Source organism: Indicator indicator, chromosome 1, assembly GCF_027791375.1.
Source record: "Indicator indicator isolate 239-I01 chromosome 1, UM_Iind_1.1, whole genome shotgun sequence".
Lineage (NCBI taxonomy): Eukaryota > Metazoa > Chordata > Aves > Piciformes > Indicatoridae > Indicator > Indicator indicator.
Genome location: NC_072010.1, coordinates 33,207,472 through 33,232,274, shown reverse-complemented (window position 1 = coordinate 33,232,274; position 24,803 = coordinate 33,207,472). Strand labels below are relative to the sequence as shown.

The following is a 24,803-nucleotide window of genomic DNA, read 5'->3' as shown; positions in this document are numbered from 1 at the left end:
AACAAGGTTTTAGGTAGCAAATGTGAGCATTTCAAGATCTTTGGTGGATTAACATCTTTATTCTAGTTCGCAAACAGAACCTATTGAAGGGGCAATGAGAGGCTGTGCAGACAGGCTGCAACTGGAGATTGTTGGAGCTATCAGACAATATTGAATGTCTCCTGTCCAAACGCTGAGAGCTATGAGGCTCTATCGACTTCACTGTGGAAACAGCTCACAATGAAGGAGACTGAGGAAAGGATTAAAAAAGGAAGACATCATTTCCTTATCACAAAGCTGTCCGAAAAATCTGAGCTTTCCATTCAGGTTTAAAACAAAACCACTTTCCCGGCTATGCGATTAGACAACACATTGACTAAAATAGATGTTAAAATGTGTTAGTGTTCAGACTGTTGCTTGTTCTCTTGGCTAGGAGGAAGATGTCCTATATAATCAGTTTTAATTTTCATATGTTTGTGACAAAGCACAAAGCTGCATGGTTTGGATGACAAATGTAGCAGGAAAGTTTTCCTTTTTTTCCTCTCTTCCCTTATTCAAATTGCTGTTTTGACTGCAGTCATTAAGGGAATAACAGAAGCTTGTTTTTTTTGTTTGCTTTATCTTTTTTTTTTCTTTTTTTGGCAGCAGATTTTAAAAAAACATGATCTTAACAAGTCCTTTAATGGTTTTGGAAAAAATAATGAATCAATGAATTAATTTAGTCCTCTCCTGTGAGTTAACTGTTTCCAAATCACACAGGTACGTGAACCATTTCACTAACAATTGAAATATGGCCAGGCTTGCTCAGCTGCAAGGTGGCAGCCACAAAGACAAACGATATAACTTTGTAGCTTGAGCAATCCTGGACAGGACACTAAGGCAAAACATTTCTCTTGCAGCCGTTTCCATGGTATCTCTAACACCCACATACAGCAAGTAGGACACTGGTTGTTAAAGACTCATCCAAATAAATCCTACAAAGTAAATTGCATGGAACCCAATTTATCTACCTCAAAATGAAGTTTACTGGGATTTGAACCTGTGGCTTCAGGAAAAAAAAAAATCAAAAAACCAACAAAAAACGCCAAACAGAACCCCAACCCAGCCACTTCAAATCTGATGTGCAAATCATTCAGCCATTCTATTAGCTTTAAGACATAAATAGTAAATTTGAGACCATACACATGCATATATACATGTACATATACATATATACACACACACATATATATACATATATATGTATATATATATACATATATATAAATAGTAAATTTGAGACCATACACATGTATACACATATATATGTGTGTGTGTGTATATATACGTATAAAATACATATATGTATAAAAATCTATGCATAGATAGCAGTACCTACATTTGCCTGAGATTCATCATGCCCATTGATTTCTGCTAATTCCTTGGTGCTTTTTAACTGCAAAGAGTGAAGAAAAAACAAAAAACAAAACAACAAACAGAACAGAACAAAACAAGCACATTACTTGACTATTTCACACAGTTATCTTTGATTCATTTGAAGGAGCATTTTATAAAGCTTCCAATGAGAAAAACAGATGGAGCATATAATTCTAATGAGGTTTTGCTCAAACCATTTTGAAACCAACATACTTAAGGCTTTATAGGCTGGCAAAAAAAAAAAAAAAAGGGAAAAATAGTAAGACTGGGTCATTATTTTTTAAATAATAAGATTAGAAAGTAGTTTCAAGGCATAAAAGTGTACAGAATTGGCTCTCAAGAATAATAAATGATTTCATTTCCCATTCTTGTTGCTATTAATTTAAACTTTACAATATTTGCAAGTTGCCACTAGCTAAATAGCATTTTGCTAATGATTACTTTTGAATAATATATTTTGAGCTGTTTAAGATGCTGAAATGCTACTGTACATTTCCTTCCTGAGGAAGCATCTAAATAACTGACATGGCTCCTGGGTATGACGGAAAAGGAGGTAAAGAGAATTTAACCAGTGGCAGAAGAACAAAGGAGGCACTGCCAATTCCAAATACACAATGTGAACCTGTTTTTTTTTTTCCTTCTTAATTAGCTTTTTTGGGTAAAATTGAAGAGAACTTTCAAGAGATTTTTAAGGAGTGTCCTCAGTCACGTCTGAAGCCACAGTGAAATATGCAGTTCATCCTGTGATTGAGCAAATAAAAGGAGGAGACACCACAGCCCTCTTGAGCCTATAAAATGTGAAGGTTTGTACATTTAACTGAAGCACTCAACCATTTACTCTTTAGTTAAATCTCCAAAGAGTCATGCTTTCATTCTAACTTACTTCAAAGTGAGTATCTACACTGGGGGAAGACAGAGAACAATAAATAGAACTTTCCTCTGTATTCCTTGGTTTTTGCCAAAGAAGCTGGGGTTGATGATGTAATAATGACTCTGAATGACAACAGTCCTAAAATCCAAGTGAAATGCAACAGTATTATATTCTGATTAGGTGTCTGACTCAGAAGTGGTCTACTACCCCAGGGCATCTAGCTTATCTTCACTATCTTTTTACCCATGTGGCAATAACAACTAAATTGTGTGTGATTCATTTCTCACAGCTTCCCACAGTTTCCCACCGGACAATTAAGTTAAGCAGGCCATGGTCTCTGCCTACCTTATTATGCAGGGTTGTAAACTGCACCAGTTCAGGAACCAGCTCAAGCCACTAAACCAGTCCTGACAGAAAGGGAAAGGGGCAGCAATCTCTGATAAAGTAGTTCAAAGAATAGCCGGGGGCAGCAAAACTGTCAGGTCTCCTGGTTCAATTCATTGATGCTCATCTTTCAAAACCCTCAAAAAAAATTTGCAGTTTATACTGACAAGGGCAAGAAGGTGCCACCATTCACATCAACAATAGGACCACTGCAGCAAGAGGTAGAGGTGAACTGGTGGAGACAGTGATGAAAAACTTGTAGATAGAAAATGTGCAGCTGCATTTCCACAGGCTAAAGGGGTAAAGTATCTTTTTCCAATATTGTTTATTTTTCTAAATTAAAATTAAAATTGTATTCTTCTCTCAAATCCTAAATAGTGGAATGTTGGAACAGAAACCTCAGAAAAACATACAATATTGGAAAAACAGGACTTGCCTTACCCCCTAGGCCAGCTCCATCGCAGGTCGGTGGCAAGAGTGATGTTACCAGCAGAGAATATGCTGAAGTAACACACTGAACTAGTGCCAGTAACAACCAAGGGCCTACCTGAAAGGAGAGGAGAAGGGTTGAGGAATTAGAAGTCTCTGGTAAGTCTAATGCTATGGTGAGGTAGGTCTGACTCAAACCAGTGGGTGTTAATCTCTCTGACAACCAGAGAGATGAGTCAGATGATGATACAGAAGCCTTTTGGCTATAGAAGCGTACCGTGATGCAGAAGCAAATGAGAGGTCTCCCAGCAGGACATCCCAGTCTGGATGCGACTGGGTTGCTGCAATTGGATGAGCACAAGATGTGCTGAGCCAGCAGACATGCTTAGACACAGGTAGCGAGGCAAGGCAGAATTCCTCTGCCAGGTTGAGATGGAAAGGCAGATTTTAGCAAACATATCACAAAACCAAGCCATATAATTGAGGTGAGAACCTGGTATTACTCATTTTTAAAGAAATCTTCATATTTACTTGACTCTGCTAGGTGATTTTCAATACCCATTGTGGATAAAACACACAGATCAGCTGTAGTTCTTGTGAAGCAAAGCCATGAACCTTGGCAAGTGGAGGTCATTACTACGAGGACTTCTGGAACATTTTGGAACTGGTTCAGGGTTGTTAGAGAAGCAGACTGGCTTCAGGAATTCTGGCTACTTAACAGTCTTGGCCTTAGGCCTGTTTCATAGCTAATTCTCAAGAGAAATGCAGATCCATCCTGCCTTTCTTCCAGCTACTGTTTCTTCTGTCTGCCTAGCATGAGTGCACATTTGATTCGCAATTAGTAGGAGTCTGCAGAGATTCAAGAGTCTGCCCTGGTGGTCCCTGCTGGGGCCTAGCATTGTAAGATCTTCCTATATGTTTTTGCAGCATCTAATTGCTACCAAGATGTAAAATAACTTCATGTAATTTCATTTTTTTCTTTTCAAAGTATTTTATAAAACTATACCTTGAATGACATGTAAAAATGGAAATGAGATGCAATTAACTCAGGAGATCAGTGGAATCTGTGTTTCTAAAGATTTGGTCATTACCAAATCCATTCTTCCTCATTGCATTTTCTGAAATACAGTCTTGCATCAGCTCTCATTTAGAAGGTTGTCTCTGTAACCATAAGTGCTAAGAACATGCATCTGAACATAAAAGGTTTATTTTTTTCCCCCAGAATTTGAATTATTAGTTCATAGAGTATATTTGTCACTAGATATGTTCAAAGACACTTAAACGTGGAACTATGTCTCAGCTTTCATAAAGAGTATTAAGAAAATCTGAAATAACCATAATTTACTTTTCCCAACATGTATATTAAATGTATAAACCTGTTTGCAGACATATTCAGACACGTATGCTGAAAAATCTTGAACATAAGTATTATTAGCATTTTGAATCTCTACCATCTAAGCAATTCAGAACCCACAGTCTTTAAAATGCAAATACACAATCAAGCCAGTAAATATTTTAGCCAAAGTTTATATAAAAAGTATTAAAATAAGGTCTTAAAACAGAGACTGTGCAGCACAGGTGGGGATTTGTGATTTCAGTGTGTCCAAGCCACATGGTCTATACAGACAACAGGTATTCGTGCACACTGTGCCTGCACACAAGGCATTGTTTCATCTCCACATTTACCTATTTAGCACCAGATTTTCTTTTTGCTGTGTAACTATTCATCTTGTGATGCTTATAAAATGATACTATCAAATATACTTCTCAGTGTCACAGGCACCTTAGTATCAAAGAAGGTGTAGTGATAAGATATACCGAGGTTTGCTTCTCACTGCCTAAATAAGTGCATTAATAACTACCTTTTTAATGCCATTACAATTTTTTTCATATGCTCATATCTGCATGAATAACACAGGAGATGCCAAGCTGTTCTGTTTCAGATATATTTAACTCTCCCAACATTTATTTTTAAAATTCAGAGTAAAAACACATCACTATTAATCAAGACATGAAATATGGGAGAGTATAAAATAAGGGCCTCTTTTTACTACGTTTTCTCAAACTCTGTGTTAGCCTCAGCTGCGTTCTCAAATGCTAATCAGAGCAGACACACAGGCCACATAAGGTTACGTCTTGCTCACAGCATATTCTGTGGTCAGACTCTTAATGGATTTTGGAGGTGAAGCCATGAGTCTTCCATCCCCTTAGCATGCCTAAGCCAGCATTATTCTCCCACCAGAAGCACTCACCTGTTCCTGCAAGACTTTAAGCATTGCTTGAGTATGTGTTTGCTCTTCCTTGGCTTGTTCCAGTTCAGACTTTTTGTTGTTTAATTCTTCCTGTATGCTCAGTAATTGCTGCACAAACAAAAGAAGTTTCCAGTTAGTGTCCTCTGAATCCAAAGCACTTTTAAATCCTCAGTTTGATAAATCCTCATTTAAAACAATGCTTTCCAGTCTGCTCCTACATTTATTATCGTTGCATAATTTTCTGTGTCTAAATGGACCAAAGGTAAATTATTTTCATCTGCATCTCCTTCTGCAGCAGTGCTCCACAAGTAATGCATCTGTTAATGTGTGTTAAGCTATTTGTTACATTAAAGTAGAAACTCCTGGTACAGTATATCAGCCACAGAGCGCCTGTCACATTCATCTGAACCAAAATCTTATTTGTAGAAGTATATGTGGTGGTTTTAATAATACCAGGGTAAACACTAGGGTACATAAATAATTTAAAAGCACAGCCCTTTAATATAATTAGTCATTGGCCCACAGCCATTTTCATTCTGTGCAAAGCAATATTCTGGAAAGCTTTCACACTGACTTGCCAAGAAGACAAAAGCTTCCTTTTTTTTTTCCCTTGTGCTGTGGTATTTTATTAGATCAGGAAGACTGATGCCCTACAATCAATATATCAGCTAGGAATCCTGCTGATCTGAACTGTCAAAACAAAAAGCTATAACTAAACCCTGTTTTTATGAAGAGAATTCTGGGATGTGGGGACATCTTTAAAAGCCTACATCCCCTAGTCTTGGCTAGCATTAGGTTCTGCATAGATTTATTTGGACTGTTAAGAGCATATCAGTAGATCTAATTAATTCTGAAATAACCTATTTTTGTATTCATGTGATGAATGTTAGGTACTACTGAAGAGCTACAAGACACAAACAGAAGATTAAAAAAGAGCTTATGATCCTTAGTGATCAAGAAAGGAAGCTATGATTTGCTAGGGCAACACAGGATCGTAGGATCACAGGATGTTAGGGGTTGGATGGGACCTTTGAAATCCAACCCCCTTACAGAGCAGGACCATAGGATCTAGCACAGGTTGCACAGGAACACATCCAGATGGGTCCTGAAAGTCTCCAGAGACAGAGACTTACTGCTTGTAAGCACATTCCTTGAATGAGGAATGGCTTTACTAATGTGTTACTGATCTAAACATGCATCTAAGCATCTAAAGCTTAGTTTATGCTTGTTGTTAGGAGTGGGAACTCTGTCTCAAAGTGATGTTGCAAATATCCAGCGTCTCAGTAAGTTACAGATGGCAAACCTAGAAATATCTCTGGCCTTGTTTCACTGCACTGGAATTCTAAGGCATCAAAGAACTTGGTCTTTGTCTTCAGAGCTGCTTGGAAAGAGATGACCTTTCAGGGACCGATGGAGTTATTGGTAGTGTATTTACGTTGTAAGTGAACACCAGTATGATGGATTAATTCAACCACTGAAGTGAGTATACATGTGGGTATCTGTCTGATTATATCTCACACATTGTACAGTCCAGCCAGGTTAGCTTTTTGATGGATCATGACAACTGGACTGCTCCCTAGGAGCCTTCAGGAGACATTCAGGTATATGTATTCGCTCTACCACAGCTCAAGAACATTTAAAATCTCAGTATTTTACATGAAATAACAAGATCTGCTCCATCAAGGCTCTTGCCCAACAACTCTTGTGTGGAAAGCTCTGCTTTGGCATTTCCTGACCAGGGATGGATTGCCACCTTATCTCTTGGGTGTTACTCTCTGCAACCCCAGAAAATAGACTGAATTTGTGTATACTGTCCTATGTCACACACAGATATCTATGCAGGTCCTTAGCACAGTTATAGCTTTCCAGACATTTCTTAACTTTCTTGCCCAGAAGGGACCATTTATTCACCTCACGTAATCTCTGATTATTACAGATCATTAAGCTTCACCCAGGATAACTCTAGCTGATATCTCCAATTTAGAAAGAAGTGACTCCAGTCCTTGGAAGAGAAGCAGAGCATACAAGATATCAGAAAGATAGTATAAGCCCTCTCATGGTTTACTAGCTGAGACATACGAGGTTTGGTAAGCAGATGTGCCACCAGACAGGGACTGGTGAAATGTTCTCTCCTTCCCAGGTGCAACCTGTTTGACGTTACACACCTGAACACAGTAAGGATTGTTAAGAGAAAGAAGTCTTTGACCCCCAGTTAGAGTCTTCTCTGAGCAGTTATGTCTCACTAATGTGGCCAGCATCTGATGATTCAAAGGGAGAAGCCAAAATGAACAAAATGGTCCTCACACAAAACCAGGAATATATTTAACCAATTATGTACTGGGGAGTGAAGCCCTTATTTTCCTATCCAAGCAATCATCTGAAACTTTGATACATGTGAGTTGATTATCATGGTCTCAGTGGTACTAGGCAGTCTGAGGAGGTCTTCACAAGAGATCTTGTTTGTTCCACAGCCTCTGAAGAAAGTAAATAGCCATACATATCCGAGGACAGCACAGTATCACAGAATGGTGTGGGTTGGAAGGGATCTTTAAAGGTCATGTAGTCCAACCCATGTACACCACCCAGACTGCACCTTCAGCCTGGTTCAGAGGTTTTACTCCAGCTTTTGATAAAAAACACCACCCCACCCCCCCCTCAAGGTTCTTTCATGGCCAAGTTTTGCATACTGCAGATCAGCTCACAGACTTCTACTGTTTTATTTTCACGTCTCCCACTGTGATCTGCCACTGTGACTTAGTCTAATTATATCTTCCTTCCTTTGATCCTGATGTTTTGTGGTTTCTGTTTGAGGAAATTTTTACAAAACTATCCAAGCATGGGAGGAAGACACTCTCCGAGAGCACGAAAGAGAGATATACACCCTGCTCTGCATCTTTGTACTTGGCTCTGGACCAGCCAGGAACAGGAATCCCAGCAAAGTATCCAACATGCTCAGTTTCCCCAGGGTAAGAGAATGTGCATTCTGTTTCCAGTATGGGCTGCAAAGACCTTGATATGAGATAAAACCTTCCAGCAGTCATAGTGGCTAAACTGTCAGCTACTACAGGCTTACTATGTGTGCATAGATTCATACTTTTAAAGACAACAAATGGGCACGGTTTTCATGGGAGTAGAAAACAGAATATCCGTAACTACGGTACCTCTCCCCAGTCACATGTCAGGTTTTTCATTCACAGAGCTGAGACCTTCCCATCCAATCCCCAAAGATGTCAGAATTGTTTAAACTTTGTAGCCATTCCTTTTCCTCTCCCTCATATTTATCTCTAAAAGCTGCAGAAGCTACTAATTTTGCATGGGTGAGGTTCTGAGATTTTTTTTTTCATGAGTGTTTGACCTCATTGCTGTCTACAACTACCTGAAGGGAGGTTGTAGCCAGGAGGGGTTTGGTCTCTTCTCCCAGGCAACCAGCACCAGAACAAGAGGACACAGTCTCAAGCTGCGCCAGGGGAGGTTTAGGCTCAAGGTGAGGAGAAAGTTCTTCACTGAGAGAGTTGTTAGCCATTGGAATGTGCTGCCCAGGGAGGTGGTGGAGTCAACATCCCTGGAGGTGTTCAAGAGGGGATGGTGACATGGTTTAGTGGTCATGAGGTCTTGGGTGACAGGTTGGACTTGGTGATCCTTGAGGTCTTTTCCAACCTTATTGATTCTGTGATTCTGTGATGAGGCCACCAAGAAGTTGTAACAAGGACTTATACCTGTAGATTTTCTCTTCTTGTCTCACTTTGGAAAATGAAGGGTATGTTTGACTGAAAAAAAATACCAGCCTAAGACAGATGAAAAGCCTGAAAATTTTCAGCACAAACGTGTGATGTTTGACAAAGATAGAAGCAAATGAGAAGAGGAACTTGTACTGGCAGGAATGAGACAAGTTTCGTTACAGGATCTGCTGTCATGCCTGCTTATAAATAGATAGTCTCTCCATAAAGATTGTAAAGAATGATGCCAAGATGATGGTATTTAATTATTCAGAATTGTTTTGGTTTTCACATAAATGTACTTATTAAAAATTGATCCCATAGATATTTCTTTTTGCCCTTCGGATTCCTTGCAAGTACACAACACAATCAATTAAAATAAGAAAATGTTCATCTTGCTTTTAATGTTTATGCTGTCTGATACTGTTCCATCTATTTTGCCATCTCATCTAGCCTTTCTGCCAAAGCTTTTCGCTGTGCCCACCCACCCATGCAGCATTTTCTACCCCACTTCCTACCTGTTATATCCTGCTGGCTTGTCTCCAGCTACTGCCAGCACAGCTATTAAATTGTCATAAAATCATAGAATCATAGAATCAACCAGGTTGGAAGAGACCTCCAAGATCATCCAGTCCAACCTATCACCTAGCCCTAAGCAATCAACTAGACCATGGCACTAAGTGCCTCATCCAGGCTTCTCTTGAACATCTCCAGGGTTGGTGACTCCACCACCTCCCTGGGCAGCCCATTCCAACGGCTAACAACTCTCTCTGTGAAGAACTTTCTTCTCACCTCGAGCCTAAGCCTCCTCTGGTGCAGCTTGAGACTGTGTCCTCTTGTTCTGGTGCTGGTTGCCTGGGAGAAGAGACCAAACCCCTCCTGGCTACAGCCTCCCTTCAGGTAGATGTAGACAGCAATGAGGTCACCCCTGAGCCTCCTCTTCCCAGGCTAAACACCCCCAGCTCCCTCAGTCTCTCCACATAGGGTTTGTGTTCCAGGCCCCTCACCAGCTTTGTTGTCCTTCTCTGGACATGTTCCAGTACCTCATCATCTCTCTTGAATTGAGGAGCCCTTCCTTCAATCTTGTCTTACCTCTCTGGCAATTTCCCTTAATTAAGCCCTGATCTCCCCAACTTTGTGGTCCAGCCCTGGCATTCAGACAGCAGTTCCCCAGTTTCCTCAGGCAAAAGAGTGGCTTCTTGGTTACACAGCCAGAAAATCCCTGGGGCTCACTCTTCTATTGTCTTCCAGCGGTCCTCAGTGTGCAATTGTTTGGGTATCTTGAGTTCTCTGCAAGTTATGCAAGGGTCTTTTCTTTATGCAAGGGAAGCAGAAGAGTATCTAGAGGTGCTCTTTGCAGCTCTGAGGATCCTGGAGAGAGAAACCTCCACCAGCACTAGTCTGGAGGCTCAGCTGGTCTTCGTGCAACCAAAATCATTTGTCACCACGGCTGTGGGGTTGACCCTGAGAGATGAAGCCATGCAGTCAATCCAGATCAGACTGGTAGACATCACTGATAGCCTCTTATGCATATTTCCAGAGAAGCAGGAAATAATAAAGAATCAACCTGCAGGCTGTCTCTCCAGAAATTAGTCAATTAGTCAACACACATTAAAAAAAAAAAAAAAAAAAGAAAAGGAAAAAAAAGGCTAGATAGATTGCTAGTTTACAGTGGCAGGGCAACTCTGGAGCTTCTCTGTATCAAAACAGTAAATATCACTCTCCCTCAATGCCTTCATTCATGAGGACCAAATCCTCCCTGTACAAAAGTGGGTAGCTGGCTTCTTCATGTGGGGGGAAAAGGATGCCTATGTTTTATTTTGGGTTTTTTTTTTTCCATGCATTGCCACTTCCAATGCTGAGTCTCTGTCAGAGACAGTTCAGCACCGCCCTTATTGCGTAGATCTCAAAAGTGCAGACAGAAAATTACCATCTTAAACCAATCCTTGCAGCTCCTGAAACATTAAATATAGATGGCATTATTGAAGCCAGCTGAATTACTCAGACTGTGTACAATGCAGTGCCAGTGTGGCCAAGAATGCTAACAACTGAACAACACACTGTGCCTCGAAATATATGAGAAGCCCTAAAGGGAAAGTAATAGCTTGTTGTTGTGTACCACTGTGCAGCTATGAAATACTCTTTCCTCTCCTCCCTGCCCACAGTTCTTCATTGCTCCCCAAAAGGCAGTGTTACATGTGTACATGTAAATATAAATTATGGACATATCTAGAAGTGTAGTCATGCTGAGCCAAGCAGGACAGAGAAGGATCTCACAAAGAAAGCATGGTTTCCAGCATGAAACCATCAACTTAGCATGCTAAAAAAAAAAAAAGGAGGCAGATCAGAAGAGACCACAGGGCCTGAGGCTGTACTTAAGATACTGTAAGGCTGACAGAATAATGAAAAAGGAAAACCAGCATTTGCCACAAGTTTAGCATTTATACTGCTGAATGGTCCTGCCCCTGCTATTTTGGTTATGGTTTTCTCTTCAGCTGCTGCAAATGAAATCTGAAAAGGTTACACAAAGAAAGGCAACTAAGGAAGAGCAGACAAAAGAACACCTCCAAGGTGGGAATGCTGATTTTGATCACAGATTGTGCAGGCAGTTTCAGCAAACCTGGCCTCTTCAGCCATGAGAAGGAGGCACAAACTCTCTCCCGTTTCCAAAGTAGCTGCAAACTGTTCAGAAAAGACCTGTGACAAATTCTTCTGCAATTAGTGTATCAGTTAAAGAGGGATAGTTTTACACAGCCTAACTGAGCCAACCTAGTTGAATGGTCATCATAGACACCTAGTAAACATAGGCAAACTGAATTCTCCTATCCATAGAATGCTTGAGGGCAGCATACTACTCTCTGCTTACTTCCTACAGGGAATATATTCTTATACAGGAAAAATGGGGAGATCTGATTCACTAGGTGCCTAAAATGAAGGCAAAACTTATGTATCTCAAACAGGCAGACTGCATCTCAACCAAGGCTACACAGCATCACAGGCTCACAGGATGTTAGGGGTTGGAAGGGACCTCTGGAGATTTTTGAGTCCAACCCCCCCCGACAGAGCAGGACCATAGAATCTAGCGCAGGTTGCACAGGAACACAGCCAGATGGGTCTTGAAAGTCTCCAGAGAAGGAGAATCCACAACCTCTCCAGGGAGCCTTTGACGCTTACAGTGAAGTTCTTCCTCACGTTGAGGTGGAACTTCCTGTGCTATAGCTTAGATCCATCGCCCCTTGACCTGTCACAGGACATAACTGAGAAGAGGCTGACCCTTCCTTTTCGACCCCTAGCCCTCATACATTTATATACATTTATTAGATCCCCTCTCAGTTTTCTCCTCTCCAGATTAAAAAGCCTCAGGGATGTCAGTCTCTCTTCATAGGGCACATGCTTCAGTCCCTTAATCATCCTTGTAGCCCTCTACTGGACTCTCTCAAGTAGATCCCTGTCCCTCTTGAACTGGGGAGTCAAAACTGGGTGCAATATTCTAGGGGGGGCCTCAGTAGGGCAGAATAGAGGGGGCGGAGAACCTCCCTCGATCTGCTGGACACACTCTTCTTATGCACCCACTTCTTCTGCTACCTTTTGTTCAGTCCCAGAGAAACTAAGGTTTGTACATTAAACAGTAACTCCAGGAAGCAATTCTCACTTGTGCAAAAGTGCAGACATCCCCTAAACTACACTAGAATCAGAGATCTAAAAAGTATGAAATTATAGGCATTGAAAGGATTCCACACCTCATCTAAAAATCAAAACACTCACTTTTGATCCCAGTTTCTGATGTTTTATTATCTTTTTTTTTTCTCCCCCAAGTAAAACCTTACTGTGTATTTTCTAACTTTACTCTGCAAAACCAAAAAGAAGTTAGAGATTGTCAAATGTAAAACAACAAAATTCAGCAAGGAAAGTAAATGTTTCAAAATTCTTAGAAGCTGTTCATAAATACTGAGCAGAAGGAAGGCAAATATTTCTTTTCAGAATCCTCCTTAGGTAGAAGGAAAAGAAACAGCAAATCAAAATAAAATCTCAGGTACAGAACCAATTGCAAAATAAAAATATCAATCCCTCTCCCAATACTTCCATGGACCATCTGGAGGAGTGTTTTTCTCTTTTTCTAAGGCAGACAAGATTTCATATCACAAATGGCCAGCACATGGCAGGCTTGAATAATGAGAAAGTGACTTTCCAGCTGAGCAAATATGCATTACTAACAAGACGCTGACGAGGCCAGACAAATCACCAAGGAAACAGGAGAATGTGAAAGACAAGTCAAAGAAGCTTTAGAAATGAGCCCTCAAGCAGTAAGGGCAACATACATGCCATCCTAATGTATGATGAGCCATTATTAAAACAAAGAGTATGATTGTGGAGTATTTTAAGGGAGTGAAAAGAAATACAGTGTAGTAGTGCAGTGTTTCTCATCCCTCCTACCTCTCAGGGATCACCCTTCTCACAGGAACTAGGCAGATGGCATCATTTGGATGGATGATGGAGACTGTAATGATGAGAGTCTAAGCCCTGACCTCCCTGCCTTGGGCTGGTACTGGATCAGCCGCACATGGACCAACAGCCCAGCTCCTGCTTGTTGGGCATCCAGCTGCAAAGTGAGTTTTCCTGGCTTTCTGGCCAGAGGAAAAGACCATGCTGAACATATCTTCAGAAGTTAGACACCTCAGAGGGGGTCAGTGCTAGACACAAACTTGATGGGTGAGTGTGCAGCAGGAGCACTGCTGAAGAATTCTGTCCAGCTGCTTCCTTAGGGAGGGGATCACCATGCTCTCCTCCCCCTCTATTAAACTGACTGTAGAGGTCCTACAGTTTTACAGCACTCAGAGTAAGAGGACTGAAGCCAAGAAATATGTCAAATGAGAAGACGGGTGGACACAGACACATTGAAATTACTTGAAGGAAGGCTGCAGAGAAGATGGAGTCAGGCTTTTCTTGGATGAGGGCTGAGACTGAATAGATTACATATTCAACAAGGAACATTTATACTACAAATAAGGAAAATATTCAGCAGTGATGGTGGCCAACCACCTGAACAAAGGCTCAGAGAATTTCTAGATTCTCCATCCTTGGACATATTGAGAATATAGATAGACAAGATCCTGAGCAAAACAGAAAACTCCAGAGCTGCCCCTGCTTTGAGCAGAAGGATGATGTATGTGACCTCCAGATGTACCTTCTGACGTGTTCTTTCCATGATTCTAGAGAATACCTAATAGATATCAGATAATTAGCTCTCAATTTCTCTTGTTTCTGTGAGTGTAATAATTCATCTACACCTACAAGGAAGGGGCAATGTTAGGGGTTGAACAGCAGATGAAAGTGAATATGGATGGTGCAATGAATGTCTCAGAAGGCAGTTTTCAGCTTTCCTTTGCCAAGTAATTTTTAAGTATATCTCTTACTCCTTAAGAAAGAAGTTATCTTCAGTGAGCTGTAGACTTTTAAAGCAGCAAATGAGGAAAAGACCTATGTCCTTAGGAACACTCTTCTCAGAAGGGAAATTTTCCCAATTTACTAATAGATATTTAGTGCTAGCATTGAGAATCCCTCTCTCGAATCTGGCTTTCACAGCAGATTACAAAAGGGCTTTGATTTTGATGTTGGCCTGTGGAGAGGAGAAATCTGACTAAAGCCCATTGCACACAGGCAATAAAGCTCCCTTCTACCTTTACTAACTGTGGTGATTGGCATATCATACAGCCCTTGACTTTAATGGTAATAGGTGAGGTGACAGGTGGGCTTACAGTTTGCTCTGATCTTGATCAACGCAAGAAGGCTGATCCCAAATGAGTGTCATGTTCCCTCTGCCCTTAGAATCATAGAATCAACCAGGTTGGAAGAGACCTCCAAGATCATCCAGTCCAACCTATCACCCAGCCCTACCCAATCAACTAGACCATGGCACTAAGTGCCTCATCCAGTCTTCTCTTGAACGTCTCCAGTGATGGCGACTCCACCACCTCCCTGGGCAGCCCATTCCAATGTGCAATCACCCTCTCTGTGAAGAACTTCCTCCTAATATCCAGCCTATACCTCCCCTGGCACAACTTGAGACTGTGTCCTCTTGTTCTGCTGCTGGTTCCATGGGAGAAGAGATCAACCCCCACCTGGTTACAACCTCCCTTCAGGTAGTTGTAGACAGCAATGAGGTCACCCCTTGAGCCTCCTCTTCTCCAGGCTAAACACCCCCAGCTCCCTCAGCCACTCCTCACAGGGTTTGTGCTCCAGACCCCTCACCAGCTTCATTGCCCTTCTCTGGACACATTCCAATACCTCAACATCTCTCTTGAATTGAGGAGCCCAGAACTGGACACAATACTCAAGGTGTGGCCTGACCAGAGCTGAGTACAGGGGAAGAATAACCTCCCTTGTCCTGCTGGTCACACTATTCCTGATCCAGCCCAGGATGCCATTGGCTCTCCTGGCCACCTGGGCACACTGCTGGCTCATGTTCAGCCTACTATCAACCAGCACCCCCAGGTCCCTTTCTGTCTGGCTGCTCTCCAGCCACTCTGTCCCCAGCCTGTAGCACTGCTTGGTGGTGTTGTGGCCAAAGAATAGAACCTTGCACTTAGCCTTGTTAAATCTCATCTCATTGGCCTCTGCCCACCCATTGAGCCTGTCCAGGTCCCTCTGCAGGGCCTTTCTACCCTCCAACAGATCAACACCTGCTCCTAACTTCATGTCATCTGCAAACTTACTGATGATGGACTCAATTCCTTCATCCACATCATCAATAAAGACGATGTGGATGAAGGAATTGAGTATCTGCCTTGTATCTGTCCTACAAGGCAACCAGTTGGCACCTGGTATGATGCACAGTCAAAAGATGGCATGATCATCCATTCATAGCAACCTCATCTTATCCATCCTTTCACCTGCACCTGTCCATTGTGGAAATGTCCTCACCAGACAATGACAATTGAATTGTATGATCCCATCTCCTCTTTCACCACACTGCAAATGATCATGATACAGCATGCTCTTTCTCAACAAAGCAAATTACATTTTTTAAATTTTGATTTCCTATTCAAGAAGAAATATTTGATTGATTTTGAAGGAGAATAAGAAAACGTGAAACATTTTAATTAGAACAATGACATTAGGGAACAGAAGCCATTTACCCAGTGTAATTACCCTTGAAACACAATTCCTAGTAGTGGAGGCAAAACAATGACAGCATCCAGCACATTTGGAAACTATGTAATCAGCAAACCAATGCTAGTCTTTAGGATCCTTTAAAGAATTAATCTAAGATCACTGGACTGCAAAACTTATGAGATCTGTCCTTCACTACCACTAGAGTACACAAGCATATTAATGAAGGTATTAGCTGATTTCTTTCATTTCTGAAATAAAATGTGTGCACCTGATTATGTCTCTCAGAAGTGTTTATTCTTGCTGTCAGTCTCAGTTTAACATTATTCCTGGTAGCAGGCAAAAAGATGCTACCCTCCACCATCTTATCACTAGAAGAACTATCAAGAATATGATTCTTAACTCATCTGTGGGCCCTTATTTACTCTTCCCTTAGTATTGTGGAAGTGGTGGTGGCAGCAGTGGGAAATTAAACACTACTTTCAATAAGGAAAGGTTGTTAAACACAGAGGAGAACCCATTTGGCTTGTCTGAGATCTGGTAAATAATTAGCACTTAATTGCCAGCTGCTCTTTTTGTTTTCAATATAATCAGAAAGACTAAGTATTTTCTGGAAATTTGAACGTGGGCAGTACTGTACAGAGCCCTGGAAAGCACAAAGGGACAAAGATAATACTTATGGGAACTTTTCTCTCTGGAAAATATGTCCTGGGAGAGACATATTTCTGAACCAGCTCCCAATTAACTATATAGTCAGAGAAGAGGAGACAGGCCTGGAAGAGAACATCTGGACATTGAGTCCAGTCCCTCACACTTGTCCTCTATCCATTCCCTGTAATATTATCAGTGTTGATCAATATTGCCATTACTATCATAGTGCTACTTTTATAGGAAAATAGAAAGATCCACTTGGAATTTATACTGCAAGAGTAGCAATAAAAACCATTTCCAACTTAATTATTCTGGTCTATTTATTCAGCAGGTAAAACACAAATAAGAGGAGCAATGGTTTTTTATCTCTTTTATTTACTCTTCTTTTTAATACTGCATTTGGAGAAGAATCAGTTTACAGTTGTGCATAAGTGCACCGGGTGGGTTATACATTGAATAGATGTTTGGTGAGCTAAAGGTAGGTGGACAAAAAAAAAAAAAAGACTACGAATCGCCTCTGCATTTAGGCTATATTAATAAATATAGCCATTATATGCTCCATCTATTCAACAATGATGTTAATTTCAGTGCTAAACTGCTACTAGAACCTGTGTATTTAAAGGTAAATGGTTCTTATAATGGTCACTGCGCTCATATGTCAGCAGTCAGCAGTTTTCAGTCATCAGCATATGTGTCTGTGACTTCTGACGTTTCAGAAAGCTTGTGACAGGAAGAAATGGCTTTGACAGTTAACAACATCTGTGAAGGATGTGAAAGTTGCAGACCTAAATGCCAGCTGAGGATTACTGGGATTTAATAGGTGGTAGCTTAGCTTGTTTAGAAGAGTGATGTGAGAAAAGCTCACAATGTCCTATCCTGCTAGCTATTGCAACCTCCTGGATAGAAATGTACTTTTCCTCCTTGCTCCCACAGAAAGACCATGGGAATAGTCAGTTCTTCCATTACTTCTATGAGAAAAAACCCTACTTTTCATATAGAACAGGAGAGCAAACAGCTGAGCGATGCCATCTTTGCTTGTAGGAAGACAACTGAAAATGGAATATCTCAACTCCAGTGGCTGGGAATGGGAGAAATCCAATTAATTTTAAAAGCAGCACTGCTAGGCCAACAGGAGCTACCTTGGCTTTTCTGTTCAGAATGGCTAAAATGCATTAGAGGTATATGATCTTGCTTAAAATCTGAGAGATGACCTTTGTGTCATGTCACTTAGAGAAAAGGGCCATCACACAGCTTCCAGTGACTATACTGGGGAAGCTGTGTGCAGCCCACAGTCCTCATCACCAAATCTGTAACCTAGCCATCCTCCTTTGAGGGAGCAGTGAGCATAAGAAGAAGCTGTAATGCTTTTCTCAGCCTCTCAGTTGACAACAGTAAGGCATATCACAGATCAGCCTGTCCTTCTCTGGATGAACACTGAAAGTCTGAAATAGCCACCTGGTATTTATTTGAGGCCTTAAAACCCAAGGTGTATAAATCTCAGGTATACATGCTATTTATTTTACATGTCAAATGATTAGTAAACTGTAAAAGCTAGTCCTCAGGAGGTAGGAAATGTCAGAAGCAATGTGGCCTTTGCAGTAGGACCTTGAGATGCATATTGAACGGCAAAGATGGTAAGGTATTGAAGAGGTGATGATTAACTGTGTGTCTCAGGTATACAAAGCAAAATACAGAGGCAGTAATTCTGGCAACTCCTGGCCTCTGAGTGCTCAGGTTCACCATCTGCATTGCTATTTGGGTGAAATTGATACTGTCTAAGGTCAAAAAAGAAGACAGAAAAATGACTTTCATCAGAGTGACACTCATGTGGGTCATGAACAGGACCAGAATATGTTCAGTGTCCTACATAAAAAGCCTGAGTTGACAGACTCAGTGGCACTTGCAGCAGTGTATCAGCCTTTATGTCAGCCCTACGCCTACCACCCACAGCTATTACTATTGTTCTTGCTTTCCACCTTGAGCACTAATTTTAGGAAAGACACCCCCACATATTCCTTGCTCGTGCAATAACCCCATAGCTAGACTTGAATGCATCACAGACAATGAAGGAGAGTTTTTGCTGTTACTGCGTGTTAGGAGTATGAATCTGACCTCATCTAATAAGTCAGTTTCTTTAGGGGACCAAGGAAATTATGTGCCTCTTAAATGTCACAGATAAACCCCAGCACTTGCCTGCAGAACTGCAGGCATTTGTATGCATTTCCTGAAGAAAACATAGGTGGAAACACAGGGGGGATTTCTGGGTGATGCCCTTGCCTGAAAGAGCTTAAATTCAGGCCATCATGCTCAAGGAGCTGTGATCATACTTTTACAAAACGCAGTGAAGAACCATGCAGAATTACCAGTCTATTGGCAAATGAACCAGTTCAGGAATCAGTACAGCTATGCAAGTGTGGCCCCATACCATGGCCAGCCATGCCTGATGAAAAGGTGGAACTAACTTGTTCGATTAGAGAGTCGTGCTAAAGGAGCTGTGCTCTGTAAATTGCAGACTAATCCGAGCAATGAACCATTGCACTGGTGGCTGTGCTGCGGAGGTGAGTCATGAACAATCCTGGACGATCAGTAAAAACCTCAAAATTTGCTTGGATATATGCAAACGAGTGTCATCTCCTGTGTGGCAACCTGACATTTTTCAAAGGCTCCTAACATTAACAATTTCAGGCAGATTTTATAAAGGTTCTGGAAACCACATAATTAATTCAGTAGTGACTCACTGTCAATTCCTAAGTCTTTGTTTCAAAGCATGAAGGTGGCAGGCGCAGCTCCTCAAGAATTTTCTTTGGTGGACAAGAAGCAAGAGCAGCATAGCTTTCATGCTTTGTTCGTGGAATGGCTATAACATTTTGATAAGATTTTTTTTTTCCAAAAGAATTGTGCTTCCTACTCCAAGTGGAACAAAATAACTGAAATATTGAAGATTTGGAGAAATGATATACCCACTAAAAACTGATTCTGACAACGGGAAGTACTTAAGCAACACTGCTAGGTGGTATTTTCTGCATTACCTATAGTCATGTATCTGGTAAAACATTTCAGAAAGAGAGACAAGATTTTAAAAACTCTTACAGCTGTGCTGTGAAGTGTTGTAAAAATAGTCACAACTAAAACATCCTTCCTTGTGATCACTGACTTTGTTAGTGAATACCAAACTGCTGGAAAAACAGAGCCATGTGGAAAGTGATCTGCTTGGTATCTGTGTTCTCATATAGAAATAAATTGAAGGCAATGCCACCTATGCAGCAGTGACAAGTTAATTCAATTTCCATCTAAAAATCAGGTAAAGTGTATCTCATTTGTTACCATGGATACAAGACATTATTTCCATTTGTTTGAGATCTCACAGTGGGTATGAAATTAAACTGTGACACAGTTTTATGAAGGAAGTTGACTAAAAACCCCATAAGTTCAATGTCATGAATCCACAAGATTTTCTTTTTGTAGGCATACTAAATGAGCAGGTTGAAACCACTGCCCATAAGGTACATTTCATAAGTAAACATCTGTGTGATTTTGCTAATGCTACTTTGGATCAGTAGGAGTGATGGAAGAGGAAATACTCATTTCATCAGTCCTGTACATGTGGCAAAGAATCCTGAAAAATGTCCAGATGGTGAAATTACATTAAAAATACATTGGTGTTATTTGCTATTGTTTCACACCAAACATGTTTACAAAAATATTTCTTGATAATGAAAATGCATCCACTTTTTCTCAGATAAATCTGCTTTTCAGGCTGCAGCTCAAATCACTTACTCCCTAGATTTCAAAGTTAGAAGAAGAAGAGGTGTATTAAAAAGATGAGAAGAATGAAGAGGAAAGAAGGAGGAAGATTTTTTTTTTAATGCCAACATATATGTAGAGTTCAGGAATTCAATGGCATTCAGTTTAACTTGTCTGAAATGAATTTTAATATATACAAAAGGATAAAAGGGAATACAGGTCTTCTTGTTAAATTATAACTACTCAAGCCCTGGCTATATGTTTAATATTTCATAGAAATTGTGATTTCCATAGATGCTGAGCACCTGCTATACCGACAGATTTCAGCTAAGGTTTTCATCTCTCAACATTTACAAAACCAAGCTGAGATAAAACGGAATCTATCTAAATCAAAGGTTTATTTCTAAATATTCATGCATGAACTGTATGAAAACCACAAGCACAAAGGTTATGGGGTGCCATGATGATGGCTAATCACTGAAATCCAAAGCTATCATCCAGCTCCTTAACAGGCTGATAATTTCCCACCAAATATTCTGAACTCCACCTCCTGAGCTTCTGTGCTGCTGCCCTCCTCAGCATATTGTCAGACTGGATTATCTGCAATGTCTTCTCCAGCTCCTTGGGCCATCTCTAATTATATCGCACTGGGAGTTAGTAGGTCTGACCCTGAGACGGCAAACTAGAAATTCAGAACCTCACAGCAAAATTGTCACGAACACAGAAACTCTCAGAGGAATAGGGATCACAGTGTCCATTGCAAGATGAACTGGGAGATCAGTCCCTCTCCGTTATTTACTTGTGTTATTAACGTTTGTTTGAAGTTACAATAGAAATCTACTTATATTCCCCAGACTTGATTATCCTTCACCCAGACCCCAGGTAGTGAATTACAATAACGTGAAATGAGCATTAAGGCTCTAGTATTTTGATTTAGTAGCATTTTTGTGCTCACTTTTCTCTCTTTTTAATGGTGAATTAGTACCAGGCTGAAGTTTAGCACAATATTTATGTATGCAGTTAAATTTAATGAAGCCAGTGATACTGAAGTATGGATATAGGTCCCTGCTCAGGGAGGCAGGAGAACCCCTTCCCAGCCTCCCTCACCTTCCCAGTTACCTCCTACACAAGAGGTATGGAGCACTGGAAGTTGAGAGCCAGGATTGAGAGGCCCCTGTGTCCTGCACCTGTCAGGTGGAAGACAGAAGCTTAAATGATGAGCGCTGGCAGGTCCATGGCCATGACAGGGGTTGACTGCACAGTGCAACCTCTTCCACAAAGAGGAAGAGAAGAGTTCTGGTTGTTGGAGACTTGCTCCTGGCAGAAACAGAGGGCACAATATGCAGGGTTGACACTCATCATAGGGAGTCTTCCTGGAGCTTGAATTAGGGATATTATTAGAGAACTCTTCACTGTGGTGCAGTCACCAGACTATTATTCATTACTGAGCAACCTGATCTGCTGTGAAGTGTCCCTGACCATGTCTGGGGGTTGGAACTAGATAATCCTTGGGGTCCCTTCCAACCCTAGCAATTCTATGATTCTACTGATCTTGCAGACAGGTGGGAAGGAAGCTGCATCCCATAGTCTGAGGGGAATGAAGAGAGATTTCAAGGCCTTGGGATGGTTTGTGGAAGAGTCTGAGGCACAAGTTATTTTCTCTTCCGTAATTGCAGTACCTGGCCATGATATGGAAGGGAGTAGAAGAATCCAGTCTGTAAATACCTGGCTCTGAGACTGGTGCTACAGGCAGGGCTTTGGGTTCTTTGATAATGGCTGGTTTTGTAGGACACCAGGATAGATGGTGGTACGTGGGAGAGGCTTATCTCTCAGGGCAAAAAGGATTCCAGGACAAGAACAAGCAGAGTTTATTCACAGAGCTTTAAGCTAGAATTGAAGGGGGCTGGGGTTGTTGCTGGGCTTGCACCAGTTGGGGCAGTGTTCTAGTATTAATGTGGACCAGAAGGCCTTCCACCCCCCCAGGGTAGAATCGGTGTGGTCAGCTGGCTCCCTGCATGCAGCATGGGGAATAAACAGGAGGAGTTAGAAATCCATGTTGCAGTCAAGGGGTTATGATCTGGTGGCAATCACAGAGACGTGGTCGACAGCTCACATGACTGGAATGTGGTCATGGATGACCTTTTTAGGAAAGACAAGACTGTGCGACAAAGCGAGGTGGTGGAGTTGCTCTTTATGTGAGGGAGCAACTAGAATGTATTGAGTTCTGTGCAAGGGTGGATGAGTGGCAAGTTGAGAGTTTGTGGGTGTGAATTAAGGGTAGGCTGGCATGACTGATACTGTTGTGGGTGTTCATTACAGACCAGCTGATCAGGACAATGAAGATGATGAGGGCTTCTACAAGCAGCTGACCACAGCCTTGCAATCACGGGCTCTGGTTCTCATGGGGGATTTTAACTCCCCAGGTATTTGCTGGAAGGTCTTCTCAGCCAGCCAGCCACAGTCCAGAAGTCTCCTCCAGTGCATTGGTGATAACTTCTTGATGCAAATGGTGGATGAGCCAACTAGGAGGAGTGCTGCTGGACCTGATACTCACTAAAACGGAGGGTCTGGATAAAGAGGTGAATGTTGAGGGCAGCCTTGGGTGTAGCAATCATGAGATGGTGGAGTTCAGGATCTTATGTTGTAGGAAAAGAATACCAAAGAAGATCAAAACCTTGGAGTTCAGCAGGGCCAACTTTGGCCTTTTCAAGCAATTGCTAGGGGAAATCTCATGGGACAGGGTACTAGAAAGCAAAGGGGTACATGATAAGTGGTTGATATTCAAGGACCATTTCTTCAAGGCTCAAGATCAGAGCATTCCAACAAGTAGGAAATCGAGAAAGGGAGCCAGGAGAACTGCAGGGAACTGCTGAGCAAACTCAAGTGGAAGAAAAGAGTCTATAGATCATGGAAGAAGGGGCTGGCCACTTGGGAGGAGTATAAGACTGTTGTCAGAGGATGTAGGGAGGCAACTAGGAAAGCTAAGGCCTCCTTGGAATTCAACCTTACCAAGGAGAAGAGAAAGGGCTTCTCCAAATACATTGAAGGAAAAACTAATACTAGATGCAATGTAGGCCTGCTGCTGAATGAGGTGGGTGTCTTGGTGACAGAAGATACAAGGAAGGTGGAGTTACTAAATGCCTTCTTTGTCTTCATCTATACTGCTGGAGACTGTCCTCAGGAGCCCCAGACCCCTGAGGCACCACAGGAAGACAAAACAAAGGAGGAGTTTTCCTTGTTTGATGAGGACTGGGTTAGGGAACAGTTGAGTCATCTGGACATCCATAAATCCATGGGTGCTGATGGGATGCACCCACAGGTGCTGAGGGAGCTGGCAAAGGTCATTGCCAGACCACTCTCCACTGTCTTTGGTAAGTCATGGCAGACAGGAGAGGTGCCTGGGGACTGGAGGAAGGCAAAGGTCACTCCAGTCTTCAAAAAGAGTAAGAAGGAGACCCCGAGTAACTATAGACCAGTCAGCCTCACTTCCATCCCCAGAAAGGTAATGGAGCAACCTATCCTTGGCACTGTCCTTAGGCATATCAAGGACAAGAGGCTCATTAGGAGTAGTCAACATAGTTTTACCAAGGGGATGTCACGTCTGACCAGCCTGATAGCCTTTTATAAGGACATTACCAGGTAGACAGATGATGGTAGAGCAGTGGATGTGGTTTATCTTAATTTCAGTAAAGCATTTGAAACTGTCTCCCACAGCACCCTTGCAGTTAAATTGAGGCAGTGTGGTCTGGATGATCAGGTAGTGAGGTGGATTGGGAAATGGTTGAAGAGAAGTCAGAGAGCTATGGTCAATGGGACAGAGTCTAGTTGGAGGCCTGTGTCTAGTGGAGTCTCTGAGGGGTCAGTACTGGGGCCAGTACTATTCAATATATTCATCAGTGACCTGAATGAGGGCACAGAGTGCACTGTCAGCAAGCTTGCTGATGGCACAAAGCTGGGTGGAGTGGCTGACACACCAGAGGGTTGTGCTGCCATTCAGCTAGACTTGGACAGGCTGGAGAGCTGGGCAGGGAGAAATGTAATGAAATTCAACAAGGACAAGTGTAGAGTCTTACATTTGGGAAAGAACAACCCCATGGACCAATATAGTTTGGGGAATGACCTGATGGAGAGCAGTGAAGGGGAAAAGGGCCCCTCAGTTTAAGAAGCACCTCAGGGAACTGCTTGAAAGAGTCCAGCACAGAGCCACAAAAATGATTAAAGGATTGGAATATCATCCTTATGAGGAGAGAC

General features: G+C 41.7%; 1 protein-coding gene across 1 annotated transcript in view; it reads right to left on the bottom strand.

Annotated features, from left to right (window-relative positions):
- The window catches only part of ENOX1 (ecto-NOX disulfide-thiol exchanger 1), a 154,700-nt gene that overhangs the window by 23,711 nt on the left and 106,186 nt on the right, over nt 1–24,803 (bottom strand). Inside the window, exons 10-11 of the mRNA XM_054382336.1 lie at nt 5,332–5,439; nt 1,358–1,414 (exon numbers count right to left, since the gene is read on the bottom strand). Of these exons, the coding sequence (XP_054238311.1) occupies nt 1,358–1,414; nt 5,332–5,439 (165 nt within the window). The remainder of the gene's footprint in view (nt 1–1,357; nt 1,415–5,331; nt 5,440–24,803) is intronic.